Below are 27,838 nucleotides of genomic sequence, written 5' to 3' on the forward strand. Positions count from 1 at the left end.
CTGTCGCGTCACAGCTCACAGCAACCTCAACCTCTTGGGCTTAAGCGATTCTCTTGCCTCAGCCTCCCAAGCAGCTAGGACTACAGGTGCCCGCCACAACACCCAGCTATTTTTCGGTTGTAGTTGTTGTTTGGCAGGCCCAAACCTGCCTGGATTCGAACCTGCCAGCTTCAGTGTATGTGGCTGGTGCCTAACCACTGAGCTACAGGCACTGAGCTTATACTAAAGTCTTAATGTTTAGAAACTTGCTTTCATTACCCAACATAAGACTAAATAGAGCATTGTTGAGATCATTAGTTCTCACTCAAGGTGTCAGCTCTATGTCTTCACTGGTAAACACATTTCTCAGAAAGCACAGGAAATACTCTGAGGCCATTTCTTGTATTAAGAAGGCAGGAACAGGCAGTGCCTGTGGCTCAGAGGAGTAGGGTGCCGGCAACTGTATTTCAAATATAAGGCAAATTTTTCCATGTTCAGGATGCCTCTAAGATTTTAAAACATTAACTGAACTCCATCCAACGTGCATGTGTACACTGAAAGTACCTAAATGGGCTTATTCATTCATACACATTTGAGCCCCTTGTGTGTCTGCCACTGAGACTACAGGGAAGATTAGGTAATACCCCTGAAGGAACTCACAATCTCATGAAAGAAAAAAAGGAAATTAGAATGTGAATGTCCAACGTGTAAAAACAGAGACACAAGTAATTTAGAGCTCACAGAAGACGGGTAATGATTATCAAGCTTCTATACTGACAAAAGAAAAATGAATTGTTAGGTTATGCCCAGTAACTGCTAAGCAAATGGTCAGTCTTTGGTCTTCTGAAACCAATTTCCAACTTTACCTAACCCTATTAAACTTAAATACGTAAATTTTAAACACATCTTAGAACTGCACAAAATGAAATAGAATTCTAAAAGTGTTGCACTTTTTGCAACCATATCAAATGTTAAGTCAAAACTCTTCATTGATATAAAATTTTAAAAAGTACACTAAGTTCGTCCAAGAAAACCTCAATAGTTTTCTACTAACTCATTCAGATAATTTCTCTTCCTGGTACAGGAGCAGCATAGCTATCAAATATTCCACGTCCCTCGAATTCTCAGACCCTGCATCTGCTACTGAGCTTCCAAGGAACCTGGCCGCGGCAGAAAAGCAAGCAGGTAAACTTACCCAAACCTTGGCGCCGAGGTCTTACCTGGAAGAGCGTCCCCGCGGGGACAGACTGAGAAATCAAGGCCGATTGGAGGGAATGGCACAGTGGCTTTGGACATGGAATTCAGGTTCTCCGTGTGCCCTGTGCTCCAGGGCAAGTCCCCGTCTCACAAGCGCCTCGCCTGGGTCTCCGTAGCACGGGGACACAGGAAGACCCCCGGGGACCTTGGAGGGGAGGGGAGGTAGGCGTCTACACCGCAGCCGGACCCCACAGCCCGGCGTGCCGAGGGGAGGCCCGGCCAGCGGGCCGCCCTCCCGTGGCCCCTGCCCCTGGACACAAAGGGAAGCGGGCCGCTGGGCCTGGCACTCCGTCCCCCGGCGGCGGCTGCACCCCCAGGAGCCACTCCGGACGCCGCCGCGGCTAGTTCAAGTCTTGGCGGGTCGCTGATGGCCCAGACTCCTCGCCTCTGGTTCCCTCGCCCCTTCAACCCAGAGAGCAAACATTAGCGCCTCCTTCTTATCTCCTCCGGTCCGCCTCAGGACTACGGAGCAGTCAAACCCCGCCCCGCCCCGCCCGCCCGGCCGCCCGCCCGGCCGGCCGGCTCACCCCTCCCGCCCAGCTAGCCCTTCCCGGACAGCGCGTGCCCGCGCATGCAAATAAACACACCCCTCTGAACCTCTAGGGGCAGCCACCGCCGCGCGCGCTCCCGCCCTCGTCGTGCCCGCGCGCGTATGGGGAAGTGCCCGCCCGCCCCGCGGCAGGGGGCGGGGCTAAAGCTCAGGGACGCGCCGCGTTCCTATGAGGGAAGGGCTGGGGCGGTGGCGCATTCGACGTGGCGCGGGCGCGCGCGGCCCCGTCCTGCCTCGGAACCGCGCTTCCCAGCCGCCTGCGCGCTCCCGGGAGTTTCAATTTCCGCGAGTTGCGTCAGTTTCAAAGAAAAAGTGGGTGGTTGAGTAGGAGTCCGCAGCAACTGAAGGGCCCAGCGAACGGTGGCTGAGGCTCTGTGAAGCAGCGGGAAGGGCCGGTAGAAGAAGGGGTTGGTTTCTGGGCGGCGCCAAGTCTATGAGGGGGCGCGGTCACGGCCGAGGCTGCCCGGGGACGCCTAGGCGGCCACGTCCCCCTCCCTCTGAGTGTGTAGTGCTTAGGACCTCTAGATATGTCCGAGGTGAAGAGTCGGAAGAAGTCGGGACCCAAGGGAACCCCAGCGGAGCCGGGGAAGCGGAATGAGGGCGGAAAGAGCCCGGAGGTCCGGGGCGGCGGAGGGGGGTGCTGGGCGGACCCCCGAACGGGCCTGAGCCTGCTGTCGCTGGGGACGTGCCTGGGCCTGGCCTGGTAAGTGGACGCGAGGCCTCCCGGCGTGGCCGGCCTGCTGTGCGACCTGCTCCTCAGGTTCCCACCCGGTCGGGCATCCCGCTAACCTCCAACCCCCAGACTTGTGGCTTCTGTTTGTTACTTTGCTACGATCCCAGAGGAAGGACGCAGCCCAACTTTTTGTTATTGGCTCGTTTCTGATCACTCATTCGTTCTCGGTATCAGTAGCATGACCCTATCGCTCAACTGTACTAACACTAAGGGGTTGGTATGGGAGCAAGTCATCCATTTCTTAAGAGCTGCGGAGTCGACCACGCTTTCTGAAACACCTACTACGCGCCGGGAGCTTCCACGTTAAGAAACCGTTGCTTCCTGTCTGCTGTGCAGTTTTTGGAGACAAATTTGCCCCCATCACACTTGCCTAATGAAGCAACTTTAATTAAAAGAGTTCATTATGATCTCAAAGCAGTGTTATATGTAATAATAGCAAAGTTTGGAGGATTTCTTACATTTTGTTGTTTATGCGCTATGAATTTCAGGTCTTTTCCTGAGTTACAGATTGAACTTTAATATTGTCAAGCTACAAAAGTATAGAGCTTGGGTTCACTTAATAGCTAAACAGTTTTTAAACTAAGGAAATAGAAATTTACTTGGTATTATAGGAAACGTGAATATTAGAAATAACTTTAAAACTAACTTAATGGCCGGGGGCCGGTGACTCATGCCTTTGGGAAGCCAAGCTGGGAGGATCACTTGAGGCCAGGATTCAAGACCAGCCTGGGCAACATAGCAAGACCCCATATCTAAGAAAAAGAAAAATTAGTCAGGTATGGTGGCACACTCTACTGGAGAGGCTGAGGCAGGCGGCTCACTTCACCCAAGGAGTTTGAGGTTGCTGTGAGCTGGGCTAAGGCCACAGCACTCTAGCCTGAGCAACACAGTGAGACCTGTCTCAAAAAAAAAAAAAAAAATTTATTTTCCTCATTTTCTTAAGGAATAACCTATGTCATTATTTTAATAACAACACTGTCATTTTAATAGAATTGTTCTCCATTTTCCACCAATTTGTAAAGTACTTAATAAGATAATTTGTCAATGTTCCAGAGTAATGGAATTCTAGAAGAAATCTTGGAAGTCTAGTGCATTTTTGAAACTAGTGCATTTGGAATTATACTTAACTGGTGACTCATCCCAAGTCGTGTGGTTTTCAAACTTAACAAAAGATTTGTTATAATAAAATGAAATATTGATTATTAAATGCTCTTTTCAAACAAGGTAGTTATTTTAATAATATGGGATTGGGATGTTTTAATTTTGATCTGAAGAGAGTAAGTGTACTGAATTTACTGTTGTAAACAAACTGCTCTCATGTCTTAAAATGCATGACCTAATACCTTTTTGTATTGGGGAGTTAGTTACGGTCCTGGGAGAAAGTTCTACTAGGAAAGTAAATTTTAAGGGAATAAACCTTGAAAAGTAGATGCTTCAACTCAGGAATTTACTGTTACTGAATGTCTTTGGAAAATGATAAAATAATACTAAATCAAAAATTATTTTTTAGGCCAGGACTGGTGTCTCATGCCTATAATCCCAGCACTCTGGGAGGCTGAGGCGGGTGCCTTGCTTGTGCTCAAGTTTGAAATCAGCCTGAGCAAGAGTGAGACCCCATCTCTACTAAAAATAGAAAAATTAGCCAGGCATTGTGGTTAAGTGCCTGTAGTGCCAGCTATTTGGAAGGCGGAGGCAAGGGGACTACCTGAGCCCAAGAGTTTGATGTTGCTGTGAGCTATGACACCACAACACTCCACCCAGGGTGATAGAGGGAGACTCTATCTCAAAAAAATACATATTTTTTTAAACAGGTGGATTCTATACTTGTTATTAAAATATTTAACTCTTAATTGGTCTTGTGAAATCTTTTGCTACAGAAAACATATGTCCCTACGTGTATACACTTAAACACTGTTTATCCATCCTCTTACTATTGTTTGATTAAGTTGGGAGAAAAAAATCTGAACTCTTCCACTGCCCAAGGAGGATTTCAAGGCACCTCGCTCTATCAGTATCTTCATACCCTTCATATTTGGATCCTTGTTTGGAAAGAAAACAGAAATAATACATAAAAACTTTGAAGTGTGTTACTTCAGTATCTTCTCTTTGCTACATAAAGTCCTAATATATCATCCTGTGTCAACTTGACAATAAATATCATCTCTAACAGTTGTCCAGAGCTATATGGCATGAATGTGTCATATAAGGTGTTGTGAAAAATGTTCAGATAGGATTGAAGAGATTTTACTTTCAGAAAGTTATAGGGCCACGCACAATGGCTGACGCCTGTAATCCTAACCCTCTAAGACGCTAAGGTGGGTAGATGGCTTGAGCTCAGGGGTTTGAGACCAGCCTGAACAAAAGGGAGACCCCATCTCTAAAACCTAGTTGGGCCTTGTGGTGGTTACCTGTAGTCCCAGATACTTGGGAGGCTGAGGCAAGAGGATCGCTTAAGCCCAACAGTTTGAGATTATTGTGAGCTCTGACGGCGGGGCATTCTACCGAGGGCAACAAAATGAGACTTTTGTCTTCAAAAAAAAAAAAAAAGTAAGTTAAAAAGTTGTGAAGTTACTGAACAAGACGGAAAATTTTTGGCACAAGGTTATTATATAATATTAATCAACTGGAAATTCCATGTAAAAATTTTAAGATCCTTCTAGAAATTCCAACAGATTTTTAAATTGCTTTGGTAAAAGTTTTATATAGCATTTGTGATAATTATGTTCAAGAAGCTCTTGGAAGTCATGACTCCAGTTTTTTTCTGTATTATCCAATATAACTTTCTCTATAGGCTCGGCGCCTATAGCTCAACCGGCTAAGGCGCCAGCCACGTACACCTAAGGTGGTGGGTTCGAATCCCCAGCCCGGACCCGCCAAACAACAATGACGGCTGCAACCAAAAAATGGCCGGGCGTTGTGGCGGGCGCCTGTGGTCCCAGCTACTTGGGAGGCGGAGGCAGGAGACTCGCTTGAGCCCAGGACTTGGAGGTTGCTGTGAGCTGTAATGCCACGGCACTCTACCCAGGGGGACAGCTTGAGACTCTGTCTCAAAAAAAAAAAAAAAATAAATAACTTTCTCTATAAATCATCTATACTATAAAATCTTGGTTAACTCCATTTCTAGCTTTTTTCTGTTAGAATTGTATCTAAAAGACAGGGTTATACTTTAAATGCCCTGCTTTTAAAAAATGGCATATGGTCAATATTTTCCTGAACGTTAGGTATAGTGCTAAAAAAAAAGAGGCTGTAGCCGACTATAAAGTAGGCTAAATGAGAACTGATCTTAATAGTGGCCTTGGAACTTCCTTTTTTGCAGAAGGTCCACACCAACAGCTTCCTTTGGTTATTTGCCTCTTTTCATTATGAAATTGAAATAGAGGAAATCCTGTATTTATAACTCTTCAATCAGCTCTCACCAGTAGCAGACCATATTGCTCAAGGAAAGGAGAAGCTGGAGCTAAGCTTCTGTAATTATAAGAAACACCCTTAACAACTCTGTAATGTAACACCTTAGTCATAGGGCATGGGGAAGGGATTCGGCTGTCCACGGGATCACGGGATCACGTCTGTAAGTACCCGCAGGAGAGGGGAGTGGGGAGCGTGCATGCTGTTCTTTCACGGACTTCGCTCCCTTCTCCTGCTCGCAGGGCGTCTGCCGCCATCGCTCAAAGAAGACTCCTAAGATTTACTCTGTTTCTCTCCCTTCTGCTAAGGCGAATAGGCCTCAGGCACGTAAAGGTAATTGTTCCCAAGCAAGATAGCATAGAGCCAGGGCAAGACCTGGCCAGTCCCGCAGACAGTCACCAACTAAGGATCCCAAAGGAGCTGTGTGGAGGCGACACACACTGATTATGCATTCCTTATCTAATAACTTTCACAAAGTTTTACCTATGTGATACGGTAGAAGAGGTCCCAAAACAGGGTAAGAGAGTCCTTGTCCTTTAGCGACGTGCAATCTGTTCTATCCTCCATTTATTATAAACCCAACCTGGGTTATGGTTAGTGTTCAAAGAGGAAAAGTCGTGGGGTTTCTATCAAGTGCAAATAGAAGAGAACTCTGCTGCTTTGTACAACCAAAGGAGGGATGGACTAGCAGCTGCACATAGTCCAAAATAAAGGCTGAATGTGGCTCAAGCGCCTAAGGCGCCAGCCACATACACCTGACCTGTTAGGGTTCGAATACAGCCCGGGCCGCCAAACAACAATGACGGCTACAACCAAAAAACAGCCGGGAGTTGTGGTGGGCGCCAGTGGTCCCAGCTACTTGGGAGGTGGAGGCAGGAGAATCGCTTGAGCCCAGGAGTTGGAGGTTGCCGTGAGCTGTGATGCCACCGGAACTCTACCCAGGGTGACAGCTTGAGGCTCTGTCGCAAAAAGAAAGGGTGACGGTATTTGGAACCTGCTTAATCTCTTCCAACAACCCTATAAAGTATGAAGCATTATCCTCCCATTACAGGTGAGGAAACAATAGTAACTTATTTAACTTGCCCAAGGTGGTTATACAGCTAGTAAATGACAGAGCCAAGGGAGTCCGACTACCCGCTCAAACAATATGTTGGGTCCCTTTGACAGTAATCCAAAAACAAAAAACCCAAGATCCTCAATACAGAAACCCCTGGTCCTTATAGTCCTTTTCTTCCTTCTACTAGAAGCGGTACCCCTTAGCGCACTCTTTCTTTTGTCTTTTGCCCTCATCTCAGGGGGAAGACTGGAAACGGCTCCTATTAGAATATGCCTCTGACTCCTAAAAAGGAAATAAAGCGCCTTAGGCACTAACACGGATGCTGATTTGAAAACTTGGATCTTCTTCCTTAATGTTAAATCAATTACTATTTATAGAACACTTAGAATATGCCTGGCACATATGAGAGAAAAATACGTTTTAACTCATCAGCACCAGAGTCCACTGCAGTTTTGTTTTTTGTTTTTGAGACAGTCACTATGTCACCCTGGGTAGAGTGCCGTGGCGTCACAGCTCATTGCAACCTCAAACTCTTGGGCTTAAGTGATTCTCTTGCCTCAGCCTCCCAAGTAGCTGGGACTACGGGTGCCCGGCTATTTTTTGTTGCTGTTGTAGTTGTCATTGAGCCCACCAGCCCTGGTGCATGTGGCAGATGCCCTAACCACTGAGCTATGGGCACAGAGCCACCACTTCTTTTTTTTTTTTTTTTTTGTCACAAGCACTGTCACATTTGTGCATATCTTTTTCTTGTGTGCACCATTCTTACATAGGAAGGGTAATTTTTTTTTAATTTCAGTGAAAGGTAAACATTAAAAAAAAATCAGAAATGATCCACTGACCTGACATGGTTTTCTTCAAGCTTTTATGTAATGGTTAGGTAGGCAACATGAAAAATATGTAATAAAATCAAAAGTCACGTAACGTGGTTTCTGTAGTAGATCAACTTTCACACAAAAGTCTCCTTTATAATAATTTCATTGTGAATAAACTTGCTGATCAAAAGTATAAGTTCATGATGTGATGTTATGGAGTAACAGATCTTAAAACTAGTCCCAATAACTCTTTTCAGGCTGATCTCTCTCTCTTTGGTCTCTATCTGCTGGTCAGATACACCTATACTCTGAAGGAAAAAAATAATTCTTTTTTTTTTTTTAGAGACAGAGTCTCACTTTATCCCCCTTGGTAGAATGCTGTGACGTCACAGCTCACAGCAACCTCCAGCTCTTGGGCTTAGGTGATTCTTTGGCCTTAGCCTCCCGAATAGCTGAGACTATAGGTGCCCACCACAATGCCCAGCTATTTTTTTGTTGCATTTTGGCCGGGGCTGGGTTTGAACCCGCCACCCTCGGTATATGGGGCCGGTGCCCTACCCACTGAGCCACAAGCACCACCAGGAAAAAAATAACTCTTAAAAGCCAAAAATGAGACAGCAAATGAAAAAAGAATGATGTTGCTCTAGCTGCCATCTTGCGTCTCCACGTGTGTGCGCTTAAACAGCTGGTTTAAACCCAAGACCCCCAAAGCGCCAACCCTAGTCCCCCGTGCAGCCCCCTTTACGCTCCCACAAGATGAGAGAAACTATCATGAACCAAGAGAAACCACACTGCCGGCACAAGTGCACAGTGGTGGGAAAGGAACTGCTCTCAGAAAGAAGAAGGTGGTTCACAGAACAGCTACAGCAGATGATAAAAAACTTCAGTTCTCCTTAAAGAAGTTAGGGGTAAACAGTATCTCTGGTACTGAAGAGGCGAATATGTTTACAAACCAAGGAACAGTGACCCACTTTAACAACCCTCAAGTTCAGGCCTCTCTGGCAGCAAACACCTTCCCTTTACAGGCCAGGCTGAGACCACTCAGCTGATAGAAATGCTACCCAGCATCTTAAACCAGCTCGGCGCAGACAGTCTGACTAGCCTGGGGAGGCTGGCTGAAGCTCTGCCTGAACAATCTGTGGATGGAAAAGCACCACTTGCTACTGGAGAGGAGGATGGTGATGAAGTTCCAGATCCTGTGGAGACTTTTGATGAGGCTTCCAAGAATGAGGCAGACTGAACTGAGTCAACTTCTGACGAGGAAACTTGAAGAAGTTCCTGGGAGCTGCTATTTTATATTATGACCGCTTTTTAAAATTGTTTTTGTTTATGGATCTAATAACAATCTAGATCTCTAATATTTTTAAGCCGAACAGAAAAAAGAATTATGTTTACTCATCTATCTTTGAAAATTAGGATAATAGTGTTTTCTAATAACCTGAAGTTATAAAGGTATTAACTGGCACACAGGAAAAATGTCTATCTGGGCTAATTATGTAACCTGGAATTACAAGTATCTCATGTGATAGACATTAACCAGCATCATCAAAAGAAATTTCATTTCATCCAGCATTGGAAATATTTAATTACAAAGCAAAAAATCTGTTTTAGCCGTGGACGGTTTTTCAGCAACAGTCACCGTAATAATGCCACTTCTAAGTTCAAAACATCACCATTTTTGCAAGCGTGAAACGAAGCTCAGATGGCCACACTCAGAAAATTCTTTCATCTCTCCTTTAAGCTTTGGGATCTTTAAATATTTGCCTTCCTGTGGACATGGATTTTACAAAACATGGTCAATTAGTGCTTCTCGGCTTGGGTGTATACTCAGATTACTTGGGACACTCTTAAAATTTCCAATATCCAAGCCTCATTCCCACACCAATTAAGTGAGAATCTTTGCAGGTGAGACCCACACATAGCCTTTCTTAAAGCTACCAGATGAGTACAATATGCAGTGAACCTTCTAAATTACTGGGCTGGGTACTGTGATTTAGGCAGGCACTTCTCATGGTTATGCTCCATTGCTTTTTTGATGACTCAATATACAAAGAATTTCAACTCCTGTTTTTTCTGAGCCCGAATTATTGAGTTAAAGTAGATACACACAATGGTATTAGATTTCTTTTGTACTTGGTCATTTCAACTCCTGTACAAACAGATATTGATTTATTGTTTTATAGATCGGGGTGGCTTTTTTTAACGCTTCTGCTTTTTACTTTTTAGTAGATGAAGAATAAACTCCAATTTAGAATAACATCCAGACTTGGCACCCATAGCTCAGTGGTTAGGGCGCCAGCCACATACATTGGGGCTGGCGGGTTCAAACCAGCCAGTGCCTGCTAAACAACAATGACAACTACAACAAAAAAAAGTAGCCAGGCTTTGTGGCAGGCACCTGTAGTCCCAGCTATGTGGGAGGCTGAGGCAAGAGAATCACTTAAACTCAAGAGTTTGAGGTTGCTGTGAGCTGTGATGCCACAGCACTCTACCGAAGGCGACATAATGAGACTCTGTCTCAAAAAAAGAAAAAAATAGAATGACATCTAAATTATAGGTATATGAGCTGTATTGTTGCATATAACCAGTCGTATAGTTTCTACATCTTACATTGCACATGTCCTGTCCTCTCTTTGTCAATGGCTCTCTTTGCTTCATAGCTCTTCTTAAAACCTTGCTGTCATTTTACAACTTTTAGTCTCTGTCATCCCACTCTTCCTCTCACGCCACTGCTTTTTATTAGTCTACTCTTCTCATTTTAGTTTCTAAATATTTTTAAAGATAACCCTTACTGCTTCTATTTCAGCATAAAAACACTTTTCTTATATTGCCCAAATATGGCCTGGAGAAAAATAGAGATCAAAGAGCTCATTCTAAATGTAATTGTCCTCCATGCCTTCCTCCAAAATATTCCTTGTGCATGCACCTATCACTGCCTCCCTCCCTGGGCTTTGAACTGTGGACAGGAGTAACCACTCATCTTTGCATGAGCTAAACTGACACCCAGCGCACTGCAGGCACAGCTGAATGTCTGTTGAAGTAAACCATCAAAAGCTGCAGCTGTCCACGCCTGAATGTCTGTCGTTCTTACCACACGTGGATAGGATACTCTTCTGAAATTCAGGTTTAAAAATTAGGCATCCCTGATATTTTTTTTCTTTTCCAGGTTTGTATTTCAGCAGTCAGAAAAGTTTGCAAAAGTGGAAAACCAATACCAGTTACTGAAAATAAAAACCAACGAGTTCCAAGGCCTTCAAAGTAAAATCACTTTAATTTCAGAAAAGGTAATCCTTAATCGACTTCTCCGGGGAGGTTTTCTCATTTCATTTTCTTACTACCATTCCTCTACCACAGCTGAGAACATCTTTCTTCCTGTCTTTTAAGACCGTTATATTGTAATTCTCATTGTTCTTCCTATCTCTTGATAGTGTCCTCCTGATCCATTTTATACCCAGATTGCATTTTGAAAGATAAGCGAATCTTTACATTATTAGGCCATCTAAAGATTTTTATATACTTATATAACAGTTTCTGTTATCGAAAAAAGCCAACATGTTTACAGTGATATGATATTAATTTCCTACGTAAGTCTTAGATATCTAGAGCACTGAAAATATGGTCGATCTTTAGGAACAAAATTAAGATATAAACAGCACTTATCAGGAAAAATCAATTTTTTCCTTACTTTCCACTTTTTAAGATTATATGTGTATGAGTATAACAATGACTAGTCTAAAAGTAAGTATCGATCGTATGGCCAAATAAGCGTTCTAATGAAAATTAAAATTAACACCATGTCTGTGGTGCTTTTCTTCAAGTTGCTAATGCCGATTTCCACCAGGCACATTATTACTGTGATTCTTAGAAATGTGAGAGAAACATTTTGTAACTCCTTCACCTCTCAGGAGAGGGCCAGCCAGCTGTGATCACTAAGGCATCATGCGGGCCTTGTCTAACTACTAGGGACCAGGGATCACTGGGAAGGAAATACGCCTTATTTATTTATTCATTTATTCATTCACTAAACTCTTACTCATGTCCTAAGGTAGACAAGGATTTGTACTTGGCACCATCATGGGCAGGGATGTTATAAAAACAAGAGGTCTGGCTCGGCGCCTGTGGCTAAAGTGGCTACGGTACCAGCCACATACACCTAACGTGGCGGGTTCGAATCCAGCCCAGGCCCGCCAAATAACAATGATGGCTCTAACCAAAAATAAAAGCCAGGCGTTGTGGCGGGCGCCTGTGGTCCCAGCTACTTGGGAGGCTGAGGCAGGAGACTCGCTTGAGCCCAGGAGTTGGAGGTTGCTATGAGCTGTGATGCCACAGCACTCTACCCAGGGGGAGAGCCTGAGGTTCTGTCTCAAAAAAACAAAACAAAACAAAACAAGAGGTCTAAGTCTCCACAACCTCATGCACAGGATGAACATATGATCCCCCAGAAAAGAAAAGCCATGCATGAAAATTAGCATCCCTGACCCATGTCAAGAGATTCCAGGAAGGGTGCGTTTAGGGGATTCTGGGAAGGAGCTGCACAGGAGTTGGTATTTTGACATAGGACTCAAGTTATACTCTGGTTGCAGTTATTGGGAGCACTCTAACACACTGATAGAAAAAGTTCCAGGAGATAGAAACCTGGTATGTTCAATTAAAAGCTATTGAAAAACAAATTTTGAACAAAATTGATTTCCTTTTTAAATGAAAACTTTTCTTGACAATTAATATGCTTTTGAAGCAAATTTTAAAATATCGTCGAGTTCAGAAACATTCAATCTTTTCGTAGCTTGCCCCCTCCTCTTCTGCCCTGGGAGTAATCAGTGCTACCTTTTACTTTGCTGGCCTTCAAGACCAGCATAATGCAGTCAGGGGGGCAACTAGCTAAATGTAGCTCTCATCACAACTGTGTGACCTCTGCAAAGCACTTTCACTTCTCGTGGCCTCTATTTCAACATTTATTAAATGAGAAATAAGAATCAGATAAGATCTAATACTTAATATCATCAACAAGTACTTAGAAAATTTGAGTTGAGTGGAATGACATACAACAGATCCTTAAATAACATTTTAGTCAATATCCTCTCATTATAACATGGATACAAAAACATTAGTTTTATTATATGTCATTGAGCACAAAGTTGCAGACTCCAAGAAACTATGGACAATGTTAAGTTAGGATTTAGTATATAGACAAGTTCTTTGCAAATGTGCAAGCACTAATAAATTCAGGGATTAGCTCTTTTTTAAGAAAGTAAAAAACTGTTGGAATATATTAGCAGCCCATAAATGCTAGTTATTGCGCTAGACTAGTCACTAAATATTTTGTAGATTAAATGTTGAGGTTTATTATCCTGAAAAGTTGATCTTGTCCTACCTGTGGTGTCCTGCGTTTAGATGACAGGGCTGCTCTGGTGAACAGCCTAAACAGGGAACCACCTTAGGTGAAGATAAGTTTGCCTCTTCAAAATAGTGCTAGTCAGCAGAGTGAGTACAATCAACAATAAGTTAAAGTGGACTTTGACATAACTCAAAGAATGTTCCTAACACCAGAGGGTGATAAACACCTGAGGTCGTGGCCACCTCAACCCTGATTTGGTTAATTCACATTATATCTACCTGTGTCCAAACTTCACATGCATCCTATAAAGATATACAACTATTATGTACCCGTAATAATTAAAAATAAAAGTTCAGAATACTGCTAGTAGAACCTTACCAATGAATTAATTTTTCTCAGAATTAATTTTTAAAAGAGCTTATATGGTCACATGTGTACATTAAAAATAATTTTTAAACAGCATTTCCAAGTGGTATTATATTAGTACCGTTACAACTGTTGCCACCTGTCACCTGGAACCGCTTTAGGTCTTCACTGGGGTAGACCCAGAAGCCTTAGAGTCATTCATCTTCCTCAACATCCACAAACAAATTCTTTGTACTTTGAATTGTGGGAGCTACAAAAAGACAGAAGACATGGTCTCTTCCCTTGTGGAATGTAGAAGCTTTCACACCTTCATCATCTGGCTAATTCATCAGCCTGTTACTGAGTCAGATTTCAGAGTCACTTCTAAGCCTTTCCTCATTGTCCTCCCGACCTTATACCTCTCCTATAAGCACTCACTGCTCCTTACACTAATCCTGTCATAACACGAGTCATAATCTATTGTGATTTTGTTTGTTAGTCTCCCTTACTCCTCATCAGAGCAAACACTGCATCTTTTATCTCTATTCTCCTCACACCTAATAATGGAGCTGGCCCACAGTGGACCCTTAATAGATTTTATAGCACCGTCTCCCCTATTAAACTGTAAAATCAGGAACCATGCTATATTTATATTTTATATCCAGTACAAAATCTAGCACAGTGCAAACACTTAAAAGTTTTAAACTATATGTGCCAAGTGGCAGGTAAGTAGCAAGTACATGATATAACAGGAGTCCAGGGTCAGAGCTAGGGCTATGGAAGAATGCTGCACTGAGGAGCTGCAATCTGGTTGGAAGCTTGAGGTAGGGACAGAACTAAGTGATGAGGAGACAAGAATAGCATAGGGAGAAGTTATAGAATTTGGGACTTTATCCTAGAAGTATTAGGAAACATCACAGATGTTTCAATGGAATATAATGATTGGCACAGCAGTTTTTAAAAGCTTAATCTGGTGTAGAATGATGCAAAGAGCAAGTAATTACAGGGAGGTATTATATAATATTCCTAGAGCACGTTCCTTGACCATGAATCTGGGTTGGGTCTCTACCCAAAGGGCTTCTATCGCTCTTTCCAGTCATGGTGCAGGCAAACTCATATTTCTCCCCAGATAAACTAAGCAGTTTAAGGGCAGAACTGGGTCTTGTTCAGTATATATCTTCACCACAGCACTGCAAACATATGATAAATTAGTGATCATTTCTAGAGCTTCCCGTACTCTGTAAAGCTGTTATCTGTGTTTGAGTGTAGACCAGCAGTTCTCAACCTATGGGTTGCGACTCACAGGAACTGTATTAAAGGGCCACGGCATTAGGAAGGTTGAGAACCACTGGTATAGACTAACAGAGGTCCTGGACATGGCCTTTCCATATTTCAGATACATTTTAGGAGGTACCAGGGCCTACCATAATTTACAGATAATTAGACTACTTTACCATTTGATTTGATTTATCACAATAAACTGAGGAGAGTTTTTGTAATTCATTTTTGCCTTTGTAAGATCTGATTCTAGTACCCTCTCTATAAAGAACTTAGTCAAAACATTTTCTTCAGACAGAAACTCTTTCAGAATCACAGGATTTAAGAAAGATAACAAGGGTACATGTGAAATTTACTAGGTGTAGAACATAAATGTCTTAACACAATAACTAAGAAAATGCCGTGAAGGCTACGTTGACCAGTTTAAGGAAAGCATTTCAGATTGTGTGTAAAACCAGCACATTGTACCCCATGATTACATTAATGTACACAGCTATGATGTAATAAAAAAAGATAACAAACATTATACTAAGTTATAGTTTCCAAAAAGCCAAATAACCATAAAAATGTCATCCAAGTAACTTTCCATTAGAGTAAAAAAGAAAAATTGTCATGTCTATCAGGCTTCTTTAACATCATTTTTCTTTTCAATGTACCTCCACGAAAATACTCAAATATCTAGGCGTACATGTCCAGGTCTATATTTTTCTTGCATAGAGTCACTAGTTGTTTTGTGAAAACAACTAGTAAAGTAAGAAAGGTTTTTGTCAATATGATTCTGATATACTTGGATACTTTAGACATCTTCAGAATTTGCCTTTGGCCTGTGTTATGCTCCTGATTATTAAAATGTGTTTCTCTAATACCAAAATTATTAAGCAGCCTTGGGAATTGTTTTGTGTTATAAATGCAGCTTGAGTCCACTGACAGCCTCCTGCAGGAAGCAACATCAGCCATGTCTTTGACGACCCAGTTTGAGCAGGAAGTATCCAGCCTCCAAAGGACCATCCATGACATTCAGAATAGTGAAGAGACGCTCACTCAAAAGATGCAAAACCTGAGTGAGACCTTACAGAATATTACGGGCGTGTGGAAGAGAAGCCTGGAAGAAATGAACGTTAACACAGACGTTTTCAAATCAGAAGCAAAACACAGACATTCTCAAGTGACTGCCCAGATAAACTTAGCAGAGCAAGAAATAAAATTGCTCACAGAGCGGCTAAAAGACCTGGAAGACAGCACCCTAAGAAACATTAGAACAGTAAAAAGACAAGAAGATGAAGATCTCCTGCGGGTAGAGGAGAAGCTCGGCTCCGATACCAAAGCCGTTGAGAAGTTAGAAGAGGAACAGCACGCCCTCTTTGCCAGAGATGAAGATCTGACGCACAAACTTTCCAACTACGAACCCAAAGTTGAAGAATGCAAGACACATTTGCCAACCATCGAAAGCGCTGTTCGCTCTGTTCTCAAAGTCTCTCAGGATCTGATCACGACGGAAAAGAAAATGGAAGACTTGACCATGCAGATGTTTCACATGGAAGATGACATGCTGAGAGCAGTGTCGGAAATAATGGAGATGCAGAAAGTTCTTGAAGGAATTCAGTATGATAACAGCATATTAAAGATACAAAATGAGCTGGATGTTCTCAAAGGAAAAGTTCATGATTTTGCGGCATATTCAAGTATAAGAGAAAAGGGGACTTTAGAAGAATATGGCCTAGAAAATAAAGGAATTGATGATTTTTAAATTCACTGCATTTATTCTGAGGAACCATATTACTATGTATACGTTGATTTGTTCCATGGTTCTGAGTTACTTTGATATGTCTCACTTTTTCCTATATTATTGGGAAATAAATGAGATAGCCACACAAATGGATTATCCATATAATCGAAGCTTATCTTTTTAAACACTACAACATTATTCCATTTAAACCATTCCTAAATAGAAACAGTTCTAAAATATGTTTCTCTACTTTTTAAAGCAAGATACTTAATAATTTTCCTCTAATTCATGGGCATCATTATGAATTTCACCTGTTCCATTGGACACAACTATATTGAGGTGTGGAGGAGCTACTGAAGAGTGTTTACCACTTCATTAAACAACCCCAGTTTGCTGTTTTCAAATCTTTGTTTCTTATACATTTTCTGCCACCGTATGTTAAGGTCAAGGTGGCTGGTAAGGTCAGCTGAGGTTGGTTGCCTCAGTTCTTTGCTTTCCTTTGTAATTCACTGCAGGTTAAGAATCCAGACAACCAAGTTCATTGGAATTTCTGTCTAAAAGATAAACGTGCCAGAGAGGCTCAGGCCTTGGCTATGAATTAATATGCACTTTCTGAAAGCTATGAAGCCTGGGAACTGTTTAATTTTTTGTTAAGGTTCGGAACTGTGTTACAGATACTTGGGAGAATTTTAAAATACAAGTAAATATATTCTAATTTAAGGCCTTTCCTATGAATTATGCATGTATGCTTTGAAGTATGAACCTTTGAAATATCTTTGTGTACTGGGCTTCTTTTTTGGAGAGGGTAAGATTCTAACTGTGTTTACACTCTTGAGTTTGCTAGATACATGATCTCTAGATAAATTAGTCTATGTACAGTAAAAAGTATACCAATAAGCCTGTGGCCTACTTTTTTTTCTTTTAAGACAGAGTCTCACTATATCACCCTCAGTAGAGTTCTGTGACATCACAGCTCACAGCAACCACAAACTCCTGGGCTTTAGCAATTCTCTTGCCTCAGCTTCCCAAGTAGCTGGGACTATAGGCGCCTGCCATATCACCCGGCAATTTTTGTTGTTGTTGTTGTTGTAGTTGTCATTGTTGTTTAGCAGGCCCTGGTTTGAACCCACCAGCCCCAGTACAAGTGGCTGGCACCCTAATCACTGAGCAAGGAGTGCCAACCCAGCCTGTGGCCTATTTTAAGGAGGAAAGAGTAACATAATGATAAATGATAATAATTATGATAATTAAAACTATATCATTTTAAAGGTTTCATAAAGTACTGAACTAAATTTGTTTTACATATTGATTTTATTTTATTCAAAATAATATAATGCAGTCGACTGCATATGGAAGTTCTTTACTTACCTGCCAATAAGCATCCCAGTTTTATAATTCGGTTTCAATGGAATTAAACACAAGGAACTTGAAAGTAGTCACAAAAGACAGTTGTAGTCAGGCAGTTTTACTTTGTAAATTTGCGAGTTTTTGGAGGAATTCCAACAACTTCTACATCAGAGTTAGGAGTGTGTATGATAGACAGCCACAAGTCATAAAAATAAGCCGGAAAAGTGCTATTATTAAGGGAATAGCATTAATTTGTGTAATCTTGGCATTAAATTTCTTGACTTCTGAATGTGTAAGTTCTTATCTGTGTGCACTGACAAAATTCTATTTGTTTACTTTTATTTTAATGCTAATAAAACAGATTATAAAGTTATAACCCTCATTTCCTTGTGCACTTACCTCATATTTGCACAATCGGCAAAAGCTCTACAAATTCTTTAAGCATCTGTTCCTTTCACGTCAGCTGTCCACTATTTATTTACTATAAATCTGTCCTAGCTTTACACAGCAGGGGAGGAGACAACTCACATTTTTGCACCTTGAGCATAAGACGGCATCAAAGATGCTGGGGAAGGGTGGGAAAGCAAGGGTGAAGAGCCCCGGGTCAGAATCTTATAACCTAGCTTTGGACACTGTGTTTCCTTGGGTCTTATATTTTCTTGCTTGGTTTTCAAAGAGTTAAATGAGAGAATTTGGGGCGGTGCCTGTGGCTCAAGCAGTGGGGTGCTGGCCCCATATACCGGGGGTGGCCAAAACAGCAATAAATAAATAAATAAATACAATGAGAGAATCTTGCCAAGTAATCCCCAAGATCTCTCTGGCCTTAGGTGATTTTAAATCATAGAGGTCAAAAAAACTTCCAGGCACATTTGTAGAATTCAAAGATACTTGAGCAAAGTTTTTGGAAAGAAGATTGGACCTGGCTCGGCACCTGTGGCTCAAGCGGCTAAGGCGCCAGCCACATACACCTAAGGTGGCGGGTTCGAATCCCCAGCCCGGACCCGCCAAACAACAATGATGGCTGCAACCAAAAAAAAATGGCCAGGCGTTGTGGCAGGCGCCTGTAGTCCCAGCTACTTGGGAGGCTGAGGCAGGAGACTCGCTTGAGCCCAGGAGTTGGAGGTTGCTGTGAGCGTGATGGCACAGCACTCTACCCAGGGGGATAGCTTGAGGCTCCGTCTCAAAAAAAAAAAAAAAAAAGAAGAAGATTGGACCTAAAAATCATTTCCATGAACCATGTTTTATGTGTTTATAGATCCAGGCAATATTTACCATTACAAGATTATCTAGTACCTTGCATAGATGATAAAAATTTGATAAATACTCAATTTTTTTTAGCTCCTCATAGATTCTTTAACTCTTCTATCCATCCTCGGTAAATAGCTTAAACAAGCCCTAAGATCGTCCGCTCTTCCAGCTGATCTATAGAAGGGTGCACACCTAAGTAATTTTTTAAAATATAATAGAACCTCCATAGTTGATCACCTCCCTGCACTGACCAACTCCTTAAGTTGACCTAATTTTCATAGACCAGACACATACCATATGTACCTATCAGTACAGCAGCCCAGTTCCTTAAGTTGACCACCTTCATATGTTGACCAGTTGGTTATAGTCCCTTGGACGGTCAACTTACAGAGGTCCTACTGTAATTCAATATGACAGTTTCTGGACTGCTACCACACTGTATTGAGTTTTCATTTTAGAAAAGATCAGTAGAAATTCATGATCAGTTACTTTTAAAAACTACCAGGTGAAACAAAGAGGTTTATTAATAAGCAGCTTCTTCCTTAGGAACCTTCTAAGAATAGGCTAAGCTCTTCCAGAGGTACCTCAATTGTGTAATGCTATTAAGCTGCATTCACTGTACCGGAGTAGATGCATTAATAAAGGATAACCCAGTAATGAAATAGAAGAAAGTAAGCCATCTACTCTTTTCACCCTTGGGAGACTCCGTCTCGGCAAACACTCTGTGTTGCACAACTTTCTCCTTAAAAGTAAAATGTGATTTTGCAATCACTCTTTGGTTTCCTTCCTCTTTGTGGCTGCTTCTTAATGTCATACCCACAGTAACATTTTCATAAACTAATTCTCTACCAAAAAAATATATTTGGGGGCATCGCCTCCGACAATAATTAATGAAGCATGATGCTATTGAGAAAAATGCTAAAATATATTAAACTCAAATGAGGAGGGCAAGTTGCTACTCTGAATTAACTATTCTACTGCCCAATTCATTATAATTCTTTTGCAACTATATAACTGCTCCTTTTGAATGTTGTAATCAAAATGATGTTCTGAGCATATTACATTTTTGTTTGCATGAAATAAATCTGAATCTGTGTTAACCAAAATAACCTCAAAAGGTTAATATGCGCTAAGTAAGCCTAACACCATTTAAGAAAGATCATTTGTTTAAGAAATTAGAGAAATAGTTATTTTAGAGAAAAACTTGAAGCTTTCCTTATTCATTAGTAACATACTCAAAATTGTTCTAAAAGCTCTTACTTTTTTAAAGACATCTTTCCCCATAGCCTTTCCAAAGAGCTACTGCTAAAATGGTAGTGAAGAAAACATAAAAACTGAAGTTGAATTTTAAATGTTACGCTTTTAAGAAATGTAATCATTGTGACATTATATTTTCTTATAGTGTCAGAAATCTGAAGCGGTCATGAAACAGCTGAAGTCTTTTCAAATAATTGCTCATCTAAAGCGTCTACAGGAAGACATTTATGAAGTAAAAACTTGGTCCAACAGGATAATTGAAAAACAGAATATATTGAAGGGTAATTTGACAACTCTTTCTCAAGACATCACAAAAGTAGACCAAAGTGCAACTTCCATGGCAAAAGATGTTGGCCTTAAGATTACAACTGTAAAAACAGATCTACGACGTATTTCAGGCTTAGCAACGGATGTAACATCATTGACAGATTCTGTTCAAGAACTAGAAAATAAAATAGAAAAAGTAGAAAAAAATACAGTAAAAAACATAGGTTATCTTCTTTCAAGCAGCATTGACCGAACAGCAATGCTCCGGAAAACAGCATCTGAAAATTCACAGAGAATTAACTCTGTTAAGAAGACACTCACGGAGCTCAAGAGTGATTTTGACAAGCACACGGATAGATTCTTAAGCTTAGAAGGTGACAGAGCTAAAGTTCTGAAGACAGTGGCTTTTGCAAATGATCTAAAACCAAAAGTATACAACCTAAAGAAGGACTTCTCCCGTTTGGAACCATTGGTAAATGATCTGACACTACGCATTGGGAGACTGGTTACCGACTTACTAGAAAGAGAGAGAGAAATTGCTTTCTTAAATGAGAAAATATCTAATTTAACAATAGTCCAAGCTGAGATTGAGGATATTAAAGATGAAATAACACACATTTCAGACATAGATTAGTTTGATATTGTTTAGACTGGACTGGAGTCACTTTAAAAAAAAAAGGACCATTTAAATGTGTTTATCAAAAGCCTAGTAAGTCAGAAATAATGATAGTTCAGAGTAAGTGCCATTTTGAATTGGCTCTAGTTTGTATAGTAAAAACAAAATTTTTAAACAGGTTGAATACTCGACTTTCCAAAATAAATACACTAAAATCTATACTTGGAACTTTATATAGCAAGAACGTCATCCACCACCACCTCCAAGATACACGTTTTTATACACACAACACACACACACACACACACACAAGTGGAAAGAAGCAGAGTCTGCCAATCTAGGACTGGGAAATCTAGACAGAGCGGGATCTGAATCTCCACTTGCCTTCACTGGCTGCCAGGGCATAGTGTGTGTGGCTGGGGCCCTAACTGAAGAATTGCCCCATAAGGGGCAAGCCTGTTGCATTTACTACCCAATTAAAGGAGGAGAAACTAGAGAATAGAGTGAGCTGTAGGGAGGAAACAAGGTAAGCCTTTCTGGGTCCTTCATGACTTTAGGAAACGGGAAGAACTGTAGTTGTCTTAGTCTGTTGGGCTTCAGTATGACAAAATGCTAAACTTTGGGTACCCTATAAATAACAGAAAGTTATTTCTCAACTGTTGCAGACTGTGGGAAGTCCAAATCAAGGGGGCTGTTTAGTGTCTTGTGAGGGCCTGCTTCCCAGTTCATAGGGAGCAACTCCTAGCTGCATCTTAGAAGGGCCAAGATAGCTTTCTGGGACCTCTTTTATTATTACCATTTCTTTCAGAGATAGATAGGGTCTCACTTTGTTGCCTAAGCTGAAGTACAGTGGTGCAATCATAGCTTACTGTAACCTCAAACTCCTAGGTTTAAACTATCCTCTCTGGGCTTGGCGCCCATAGCTCAGCAGTTAGGGCACCAGCCATGTGAACCAGGGCTGGTGAGTTTGAACCCGTCCAAGACTGCTAAACAAACAAACAAAAAAATAGCTGGGCCTTGTGTGGTGGGCGCCTATAGTCCCAGCTACTTGGGAGGCTGAGGCATGAGAATCGCTTAAGCCCAGGAGTTTGAGGTTGCTGTGAGCTATGACACCAAGGCACTCTACTGAGAGTGATGTAGTGAGACTATCTCAAAACAAACAAACAAAAAACTCAATCCTCTCTGGAGCCTCTTTTATAAGGGCACAAATCCCATTCATGAGGGTTCCTCTCCCTCATGACCTAATCACTTCCCCAAAGCCTGACCTTGGATTTCAACATATGAATTTTTGGGGAGACACAAACATTCAGACCATTGCAAGTAGTTCACCTAAAATGTTAAGGAAGTGGCATCTAATGCAGAGTTTGGGGTGTAGGGTCTTAATCGAAGGGGGCTTGCCAAGCCTCAGATGGAGACTCTGCCTTAAATCAGTATAACTCACGTGTGATGATGATGTGACCAGAAGCGGCCAAAGCAGCGGGATAAGGAGGTTCTAACATTTAAGACAGCATTAATAATTCCAATTATATAAAATACCAGAAAATGCAAACTAATCTACAGTGACCAACTAGACCAGTGGTTGCCTGGTGTTACTAGGATTCTCCAGAAGAAAAGAAACAATAGGGGACAAATGTATAGACAGATTTATAGGAATTGGCTCACACAATTATGGAGGTCTGGAAGTCCCACGGTCTTTTGTTCGCAAGCTGGAGAACAAGGAAAGCCAGTGTTGTAATTCTGTCTGAGTCCAATGGCCTGAGAACCCAGGGAGCTAATGATGCCATGGTCCAAATCCATAGGCCCGAGAACCAGGAGCACTGATGTCCAGACATAGGAGAGGATAGATGTCCCAGCTCAAACAGAAGCAACCATGCCCTTCTACCTTTTCTATTTGGACCCTTAATGGACTAGATGGTGCCTACCAACACTGGTGAGAGTGATTGTTTTTACTCAGTCCACCAATTCAAATGCTAATCTCTTCCAGAAGCAACCTCACAGATACACCCAGTGGTAACGTTTTACCAGCTATCTGGACATCCCTTAGCCCAGTCTAGTTGACAAATAAAATTAACCATCACACCTAGGGATAGAGATGGAGGAAGGTATAGATTATAAAAGGCACAAAGAAATTCTGAAGCATGAAGAGTATTTATTATCTTGATTGTGGTATTTTCACAAGTATGTAAGTGTGTCAAAATTCATCAAATGGTACACTTTAAATGTTTACTGGACATCAATCATCAATAAATTTTTTTAAAAACTAAAATAGACCAGGCATGGTGGCTCATGCCTGTAATCCGAGCACTCTGGAAGTGGGAAGATCACCTGAACTCTGGACTTAGAGACCAGCCTGAGCAAGAACAAGGAGACTCTATCTCTACAAAAAATAGAAAAATTAACCAGGCATGCTGGTGTGTACCTGTACTCCCAGCAACTCAGGAGGCTAAGGCAGGAGGATCACTTGAGCCCAGTAGTTGAGGTTGCAGTGAGCTATAATGACACCACTACATTCTAGCCTGGTTGACAGAGCCAAGATCCTTTTTCAAAAAATAGAAGTACAATATATAATAACATTAAAAAAAAAAAACCCACATAGCATTAGACCCAGTTTCAAATACCTAACATGAAGGGTATCTAGATGCACCAGAGTTGGTTACCTCAAAAAGAAGTTTATGAATTCTGGGTGGCACCTGTGGCTAACTGGGTAGGAAGCTGGCCCCATATACCAAGGGTGACAGGTTTGACCCCAGCCCCGGCCAAACTGCAATATAAAAATAGCTGGGGCTCGGCGCCTATAGCTCAACCGGCTAAGGCGCCAGCCACGTACACCTAAGGTGGCGGGTTCGAATCCCCAGCCCGGACCCGCCAAACAACAATGACGGCTACAACCAAAAAATAGCCAGGCGGGCGTTGTGGCGGGCGCCTGTGGTCCCAGCTACTTGGGAGGCAGAGGCAGGAGACTCGCTTGAGCCCAGGAGTTGGAGGTTGCTGTGAGCTGTAATGCCACGGCACTCTACCCAGGGGGACAGCTTGAGGCTCTGTCTCAAAAAAATAAAAATAAATAAATAAATAAATAAAAATAGCTGGGTATTGTGGCAGGCGCCTGTAGTCCCAGCTACTTGGGAGGCTGAGGAAGAGAATCGCCTAAGCCCAAGATTTGGAGGTTGCTGTAAGCTGTGATGCCACGACACTCTACCAAGGGCACAATGTGAGACTCTGTCTCTAAAAAAAAAAAGTTTATGAATTCTTACACCCAAGTGGCTCATCCCCAACCCTTGGAACTTTTGCTATGAAAGAGTTAGCTATATATTCTCACTTGGTTGACTGCCTTCAAATTATTGAATCGGAAATATTTTATATGTCCTGTATTATTTGAATAATTGGTTATTACCAGAAATTTTATTATTAGGGTTTTCCAGAGAAACAGAACCAATACAGGATGTGTGTGTGTGTGTGTCGAGACAAAGAGAGATTGATTTATCTTAAGAATTGGCTCACATGGATTATGAAGGATGGCAAGTCCAAAATCTGCAGGTGGGCCCTTAGGCTAGACTCAGAGACTCAGGGAATAGACAGTTTTGCAGTTTAAGTGTGAAGGCCATCTGCTGGCAGAATTTCTTGTTCAAGCGGGGGTGAGGGAATCTTTTTCTACTCAGGCCTTAAATTGATTGAATGTGGATTGCTACTCACATTATGGAAAGCAATTGGCTTTTTTTTTTAAAGTCCACTGACTTATTTTTTTGAGACAGAGTCTCACTTTGTTGCTGTCAATGGAGTACCAGGGCGTCACAGCTCACAGCAACCTCAAACTCTTTGGCTTAAGCAATTCTTTTGCATTAGCCTCCTGAGTAGTTGGGACTACAGATGCCTGCCTATTTTTAGAGACAAGGTCTTGAAACTGTGAGCTCAAACAATCCACCCAACTCAGCCTCCCAGAGTGCTAAGATTACAGGCGTGATCCACTGTGCCTGGCTTTTTATTTTTTTTTGAGAGAGTGTCACTTTGTCACCCTAGAGTTGAGTGCCATGGCATAATCATAGCTCACAGCAACCTCAAACTCTTGGGCTCAAGATCCTCATGCCTCAGCCTCCCAAGTAGTTGGGACTACAGGCACCTGCCACAACACCTGAGTAATTTTTCTATTTTAGTAGCAATAGGGTCTGACTCTTGCTCAGGCTGGTCTCAAACTTCTAAACTCAAGTGATCCTCCTGCCTCAGCCTCCCAGAGTGATGGGATTGTAGGCATGAGCCACAGCACCCGGCCCAGGGTTGTTTTCTTGCCAGCCAGAGCTAGTGGAATAGACTCTGAACTGGAATAAATGAGTAAATCATTATCTTCCTGCTTTTTTTTTTTAAATCTCTCTTAAGAGTACATATAGTTCACATTTCAGTGTTTAATATTAGTAGTATTTTGGTCGTTAGAAGTTTGGTGATGTTTTTGTAACTAGAAATATCATAGGACATTAACTCCTGTTATCAATTAGCCTATATTAAAGTTAGTTTATTTGCCTAAGGTGACAGGGTTTTTTTCTTTTTTTAACTTCTTCATGAGCTATGCAAGTTGATAATAAAGTTGCAGTTTTCAAGGACCTATCAGACATTAAATCAAGACTTACTGTTAACAGATTATCCAGGAGCAAAAGTTGGGTTTACTACATTTTCAGATGTTAATGATAATCTGATTTATCATTTTGAACCTTGGCTAATGCAGCCCTCTAGTGCTGAGATCATGGGTCATGGAGTAACAGTACTGCCTCTCACATAAATTATCCTCCATCTTCAACTCTTGGAATACCCTGTATTCCACAAATCAAGCCAGCTGATTTGAACGTCACATTTTTCTTCATATTAGGTAGGAATTGTATCTGTGTAAGAGACACATCCCAAGGCGCTGTCTTCAGTATAACAAGACTGTGACTTACTACATACGTGGCACTTCAGAGTCTCCAGAAGCACACGAGAACACTGGAATAGTCGCTTTCTAGAAAACAATCAGATTATGCTGCAGTAACATAAACCATATCAATGATGACGTTAATAATTTCATGCACTTCTAGGAATACTTCTAATAACGTGAAGTCAGGGCAGGCTTGTAACAGACAAGTGATTCAAAAGATAATACCGGAGTTAAGAGCTGTCCAGAGTAGCTGATTTATTCATGTACCACATCCTTCTTTGATATTTTAGGGAAAGCACAGCATTCAACTGTGAACTAAATTATGCCTCTAAATTTAAATTAAGAGTTTCTTAAGCATGTGGTAGCTAGGACTTTTAACAATCTTTTTGGGATTTTAGATTTTTACTTAAATACAAAGCAAATTCTGTAACAATATTATCCCATTTCTTATGCTAAAGAAGCAGTGTAAACTTCTAATTTAACTGCTTGCATCAAACTTCATTAACCTTATTGACACTTCTATCCCAAAAATCCATCACAGAAATGCAAATAGTTCATGAAACTTTCACAAAATGGACATTTAGTTAAGCTATTACCTCTTTTTCTGGTCAATTTTGCTGCGTCCATCACCAGGCATGAATAATTTAGTGCAATCAGGATCTCCCCGGGAGTTTTAATTACTCTGAAAGGCATTATCAATCATGGTATTTGATCCTACTGGAAATTACTGTGCAATGTTATCCTGTCCTTGAATTACAACATAATTACACCATAATGTCATATTTTCTTACTCCACTGGGTTCCACTTTATGAACTTGACAGTAGACATTTCATCATATGAAATGTAAAAACAGAAGATCCCTTACTAGAATCTTTATTTTTTTCAGCAGAACATTTTTGCTGGGAAAAAAAAATTATTTTTAGTATAATTTAAAAATCAGAAATCAATGAGAATTCCCATTACTTTTTTTTTTTTTTTGCAGTTTTTTTTTGGGGGGGGGCCAGGGCTGGGTTCGAACCCACCACCTCTGGCATATGGGGCCAGTGCCCTACTCCTTTGAGCCACAGGCACTGCCCCAAATTCCCATTACTTTAAGTGGGCATCTTACTCAGCTTTAAAGGATGAAATAGTTGCGCCTCTATCAGAAATAGCTTTGAAATATATCTCTAACTACAAAAATAGAAATTCTCCATGCCGTGATAAGTTTATACTTAAGTTTTTATTAACACCTATAAAACCTATTGTCTTTTTTTTTTTTTTTTTGAGACAGAGTCTCAGTTGCTCTAAGGTAGAGTGCCATGTCGTCCTATCTCACAGCAACTTCAAACTTTTGGACTCAAGCCATCCTCTTGCCTCAGCCTCCCAGGTATCTGGGACTATCTATAGGTAGCCACCACAATACCTGACTATTTTTAAGAGATGGGGTCTCTCTCTTGCTCAGGCTAGTCGAGGACCCCTGAGCTCAAGCAATCCACCTGCCTCTCCCTCCCAGAGTGCCTATTACAGGTGTGAGCCACAGCACCTGGCCCCTATTGTATTTCTTAAAAATAAAACTTGACTCCTATAAGGCTGACAGTAGAAAAGCTTCAGTGAGAGTTGGCTGACCCACATACCTAGATCTATGGTCTACTTTTAGGTTGGCTGCACCAATATATAGTAGAACCTCTGTAAGTTGACCACCCAAGGGACTGTAACTGATCAACATAAGGAAGTAGGCCTACTGCTCTG

The 27,838-nt window shown here is 41.5% G+C and overlaps 2 protein-coding genes and 1 pseudogene across 3 annotated transcripts in view; 2 read left to right on the top strand and 1 right to left on the bottom strand.

Moving 5' to 3' along the window:
- The window catches only part of APAF1 (apoptotic peptidase activating factor 1), a 73,179-nt gene extending 71,488 nt beyond the window's left edge, over positions 1–1,691 (bottom strand). The window contains exon 1 of the mRNA XM_003783326.3: positions 1,200–1,691. The gene's annotated coding sequence lies outside the window, so the exon portion shown is untranslated. The remainder of the gene's footprint in view (positions 1–1,199) is intronic.
- Positions 1,692–2,098: 407 nt separating this feature from the next.
- IKBIP (IKBKB interacting protein) lies at positions 2,099–21,431 on the top strand. 2 transcript variants are annotated; one of them, XM_012801138.1, is made up of 3 exons: positions 2,099–2,489; positions 10,960–11,077; positions 20,475–21,431. In XM_012801138.1, exons 1-3 carry the CDS (start codon positions 2,314–2,316, stop codon positions 21,228–21,230), a joined length of 1,050 nt encoding a protein of 349 aa, XP_012656592.1. In that variant the 5' UTR covers positions 2,099–2,313; the 3' UTR covers positions 21,231–21,431. The 2 variants fall into 2 exon arrangements, with proteins under 2 accessions (XP_012656592.1, XP_003783378.1); XM_003783330.3 differs by lacking the exon at positions 20,475–21,431 and adding an exon at positions 15,665–17,394.
- LOC100961689 lies at positions 8,550–9,033 on the top strand (annotated as a pseudogene).
- Positions 21,432–27,838: the final 6,407 nt, after the last annotated feature.

This window comes from Otolemur garnettii, unplaced genomic scaffold (genome assembly GCF_000181295.1).
Source record: "Otolemur garnettii isolate 467f Iridium unplaced genomic scaffold, OtoGar3 scaffold00007, whole genome shotgun sequence".
NCBI lineage: Eukaryota > Metazoa > Chordata > Mammalia > Primates > Galagidae > Otolemur > Otolemur garnettii.

Excerpts from the sequence above, each read along its gene's own strand:
- IKBIP (XM_003783330.3), top strand. The coding sequence starts at position 2,314 with ATGTCCGAGGTGAAGAGTCGGAAGAAGTCGGGACCCAAGGGAACCCCA. Across the intron at positions 2,490-10,959 it reads ACGTGCCTGGGCCTGGCCTG|GTTTGTATTTCAGCAGTCAG; the intron begins GTAAGTGGACGC and ends TTTCTTTTCCAG. Across the intron at positions 11,078-15,664 it reads TCACTTTAATTTCAGAAAAG|CTTGAGTCCACTGACAGCCT; the intron begins GTAATCCTTAAT and ends TTATAAATGCAG.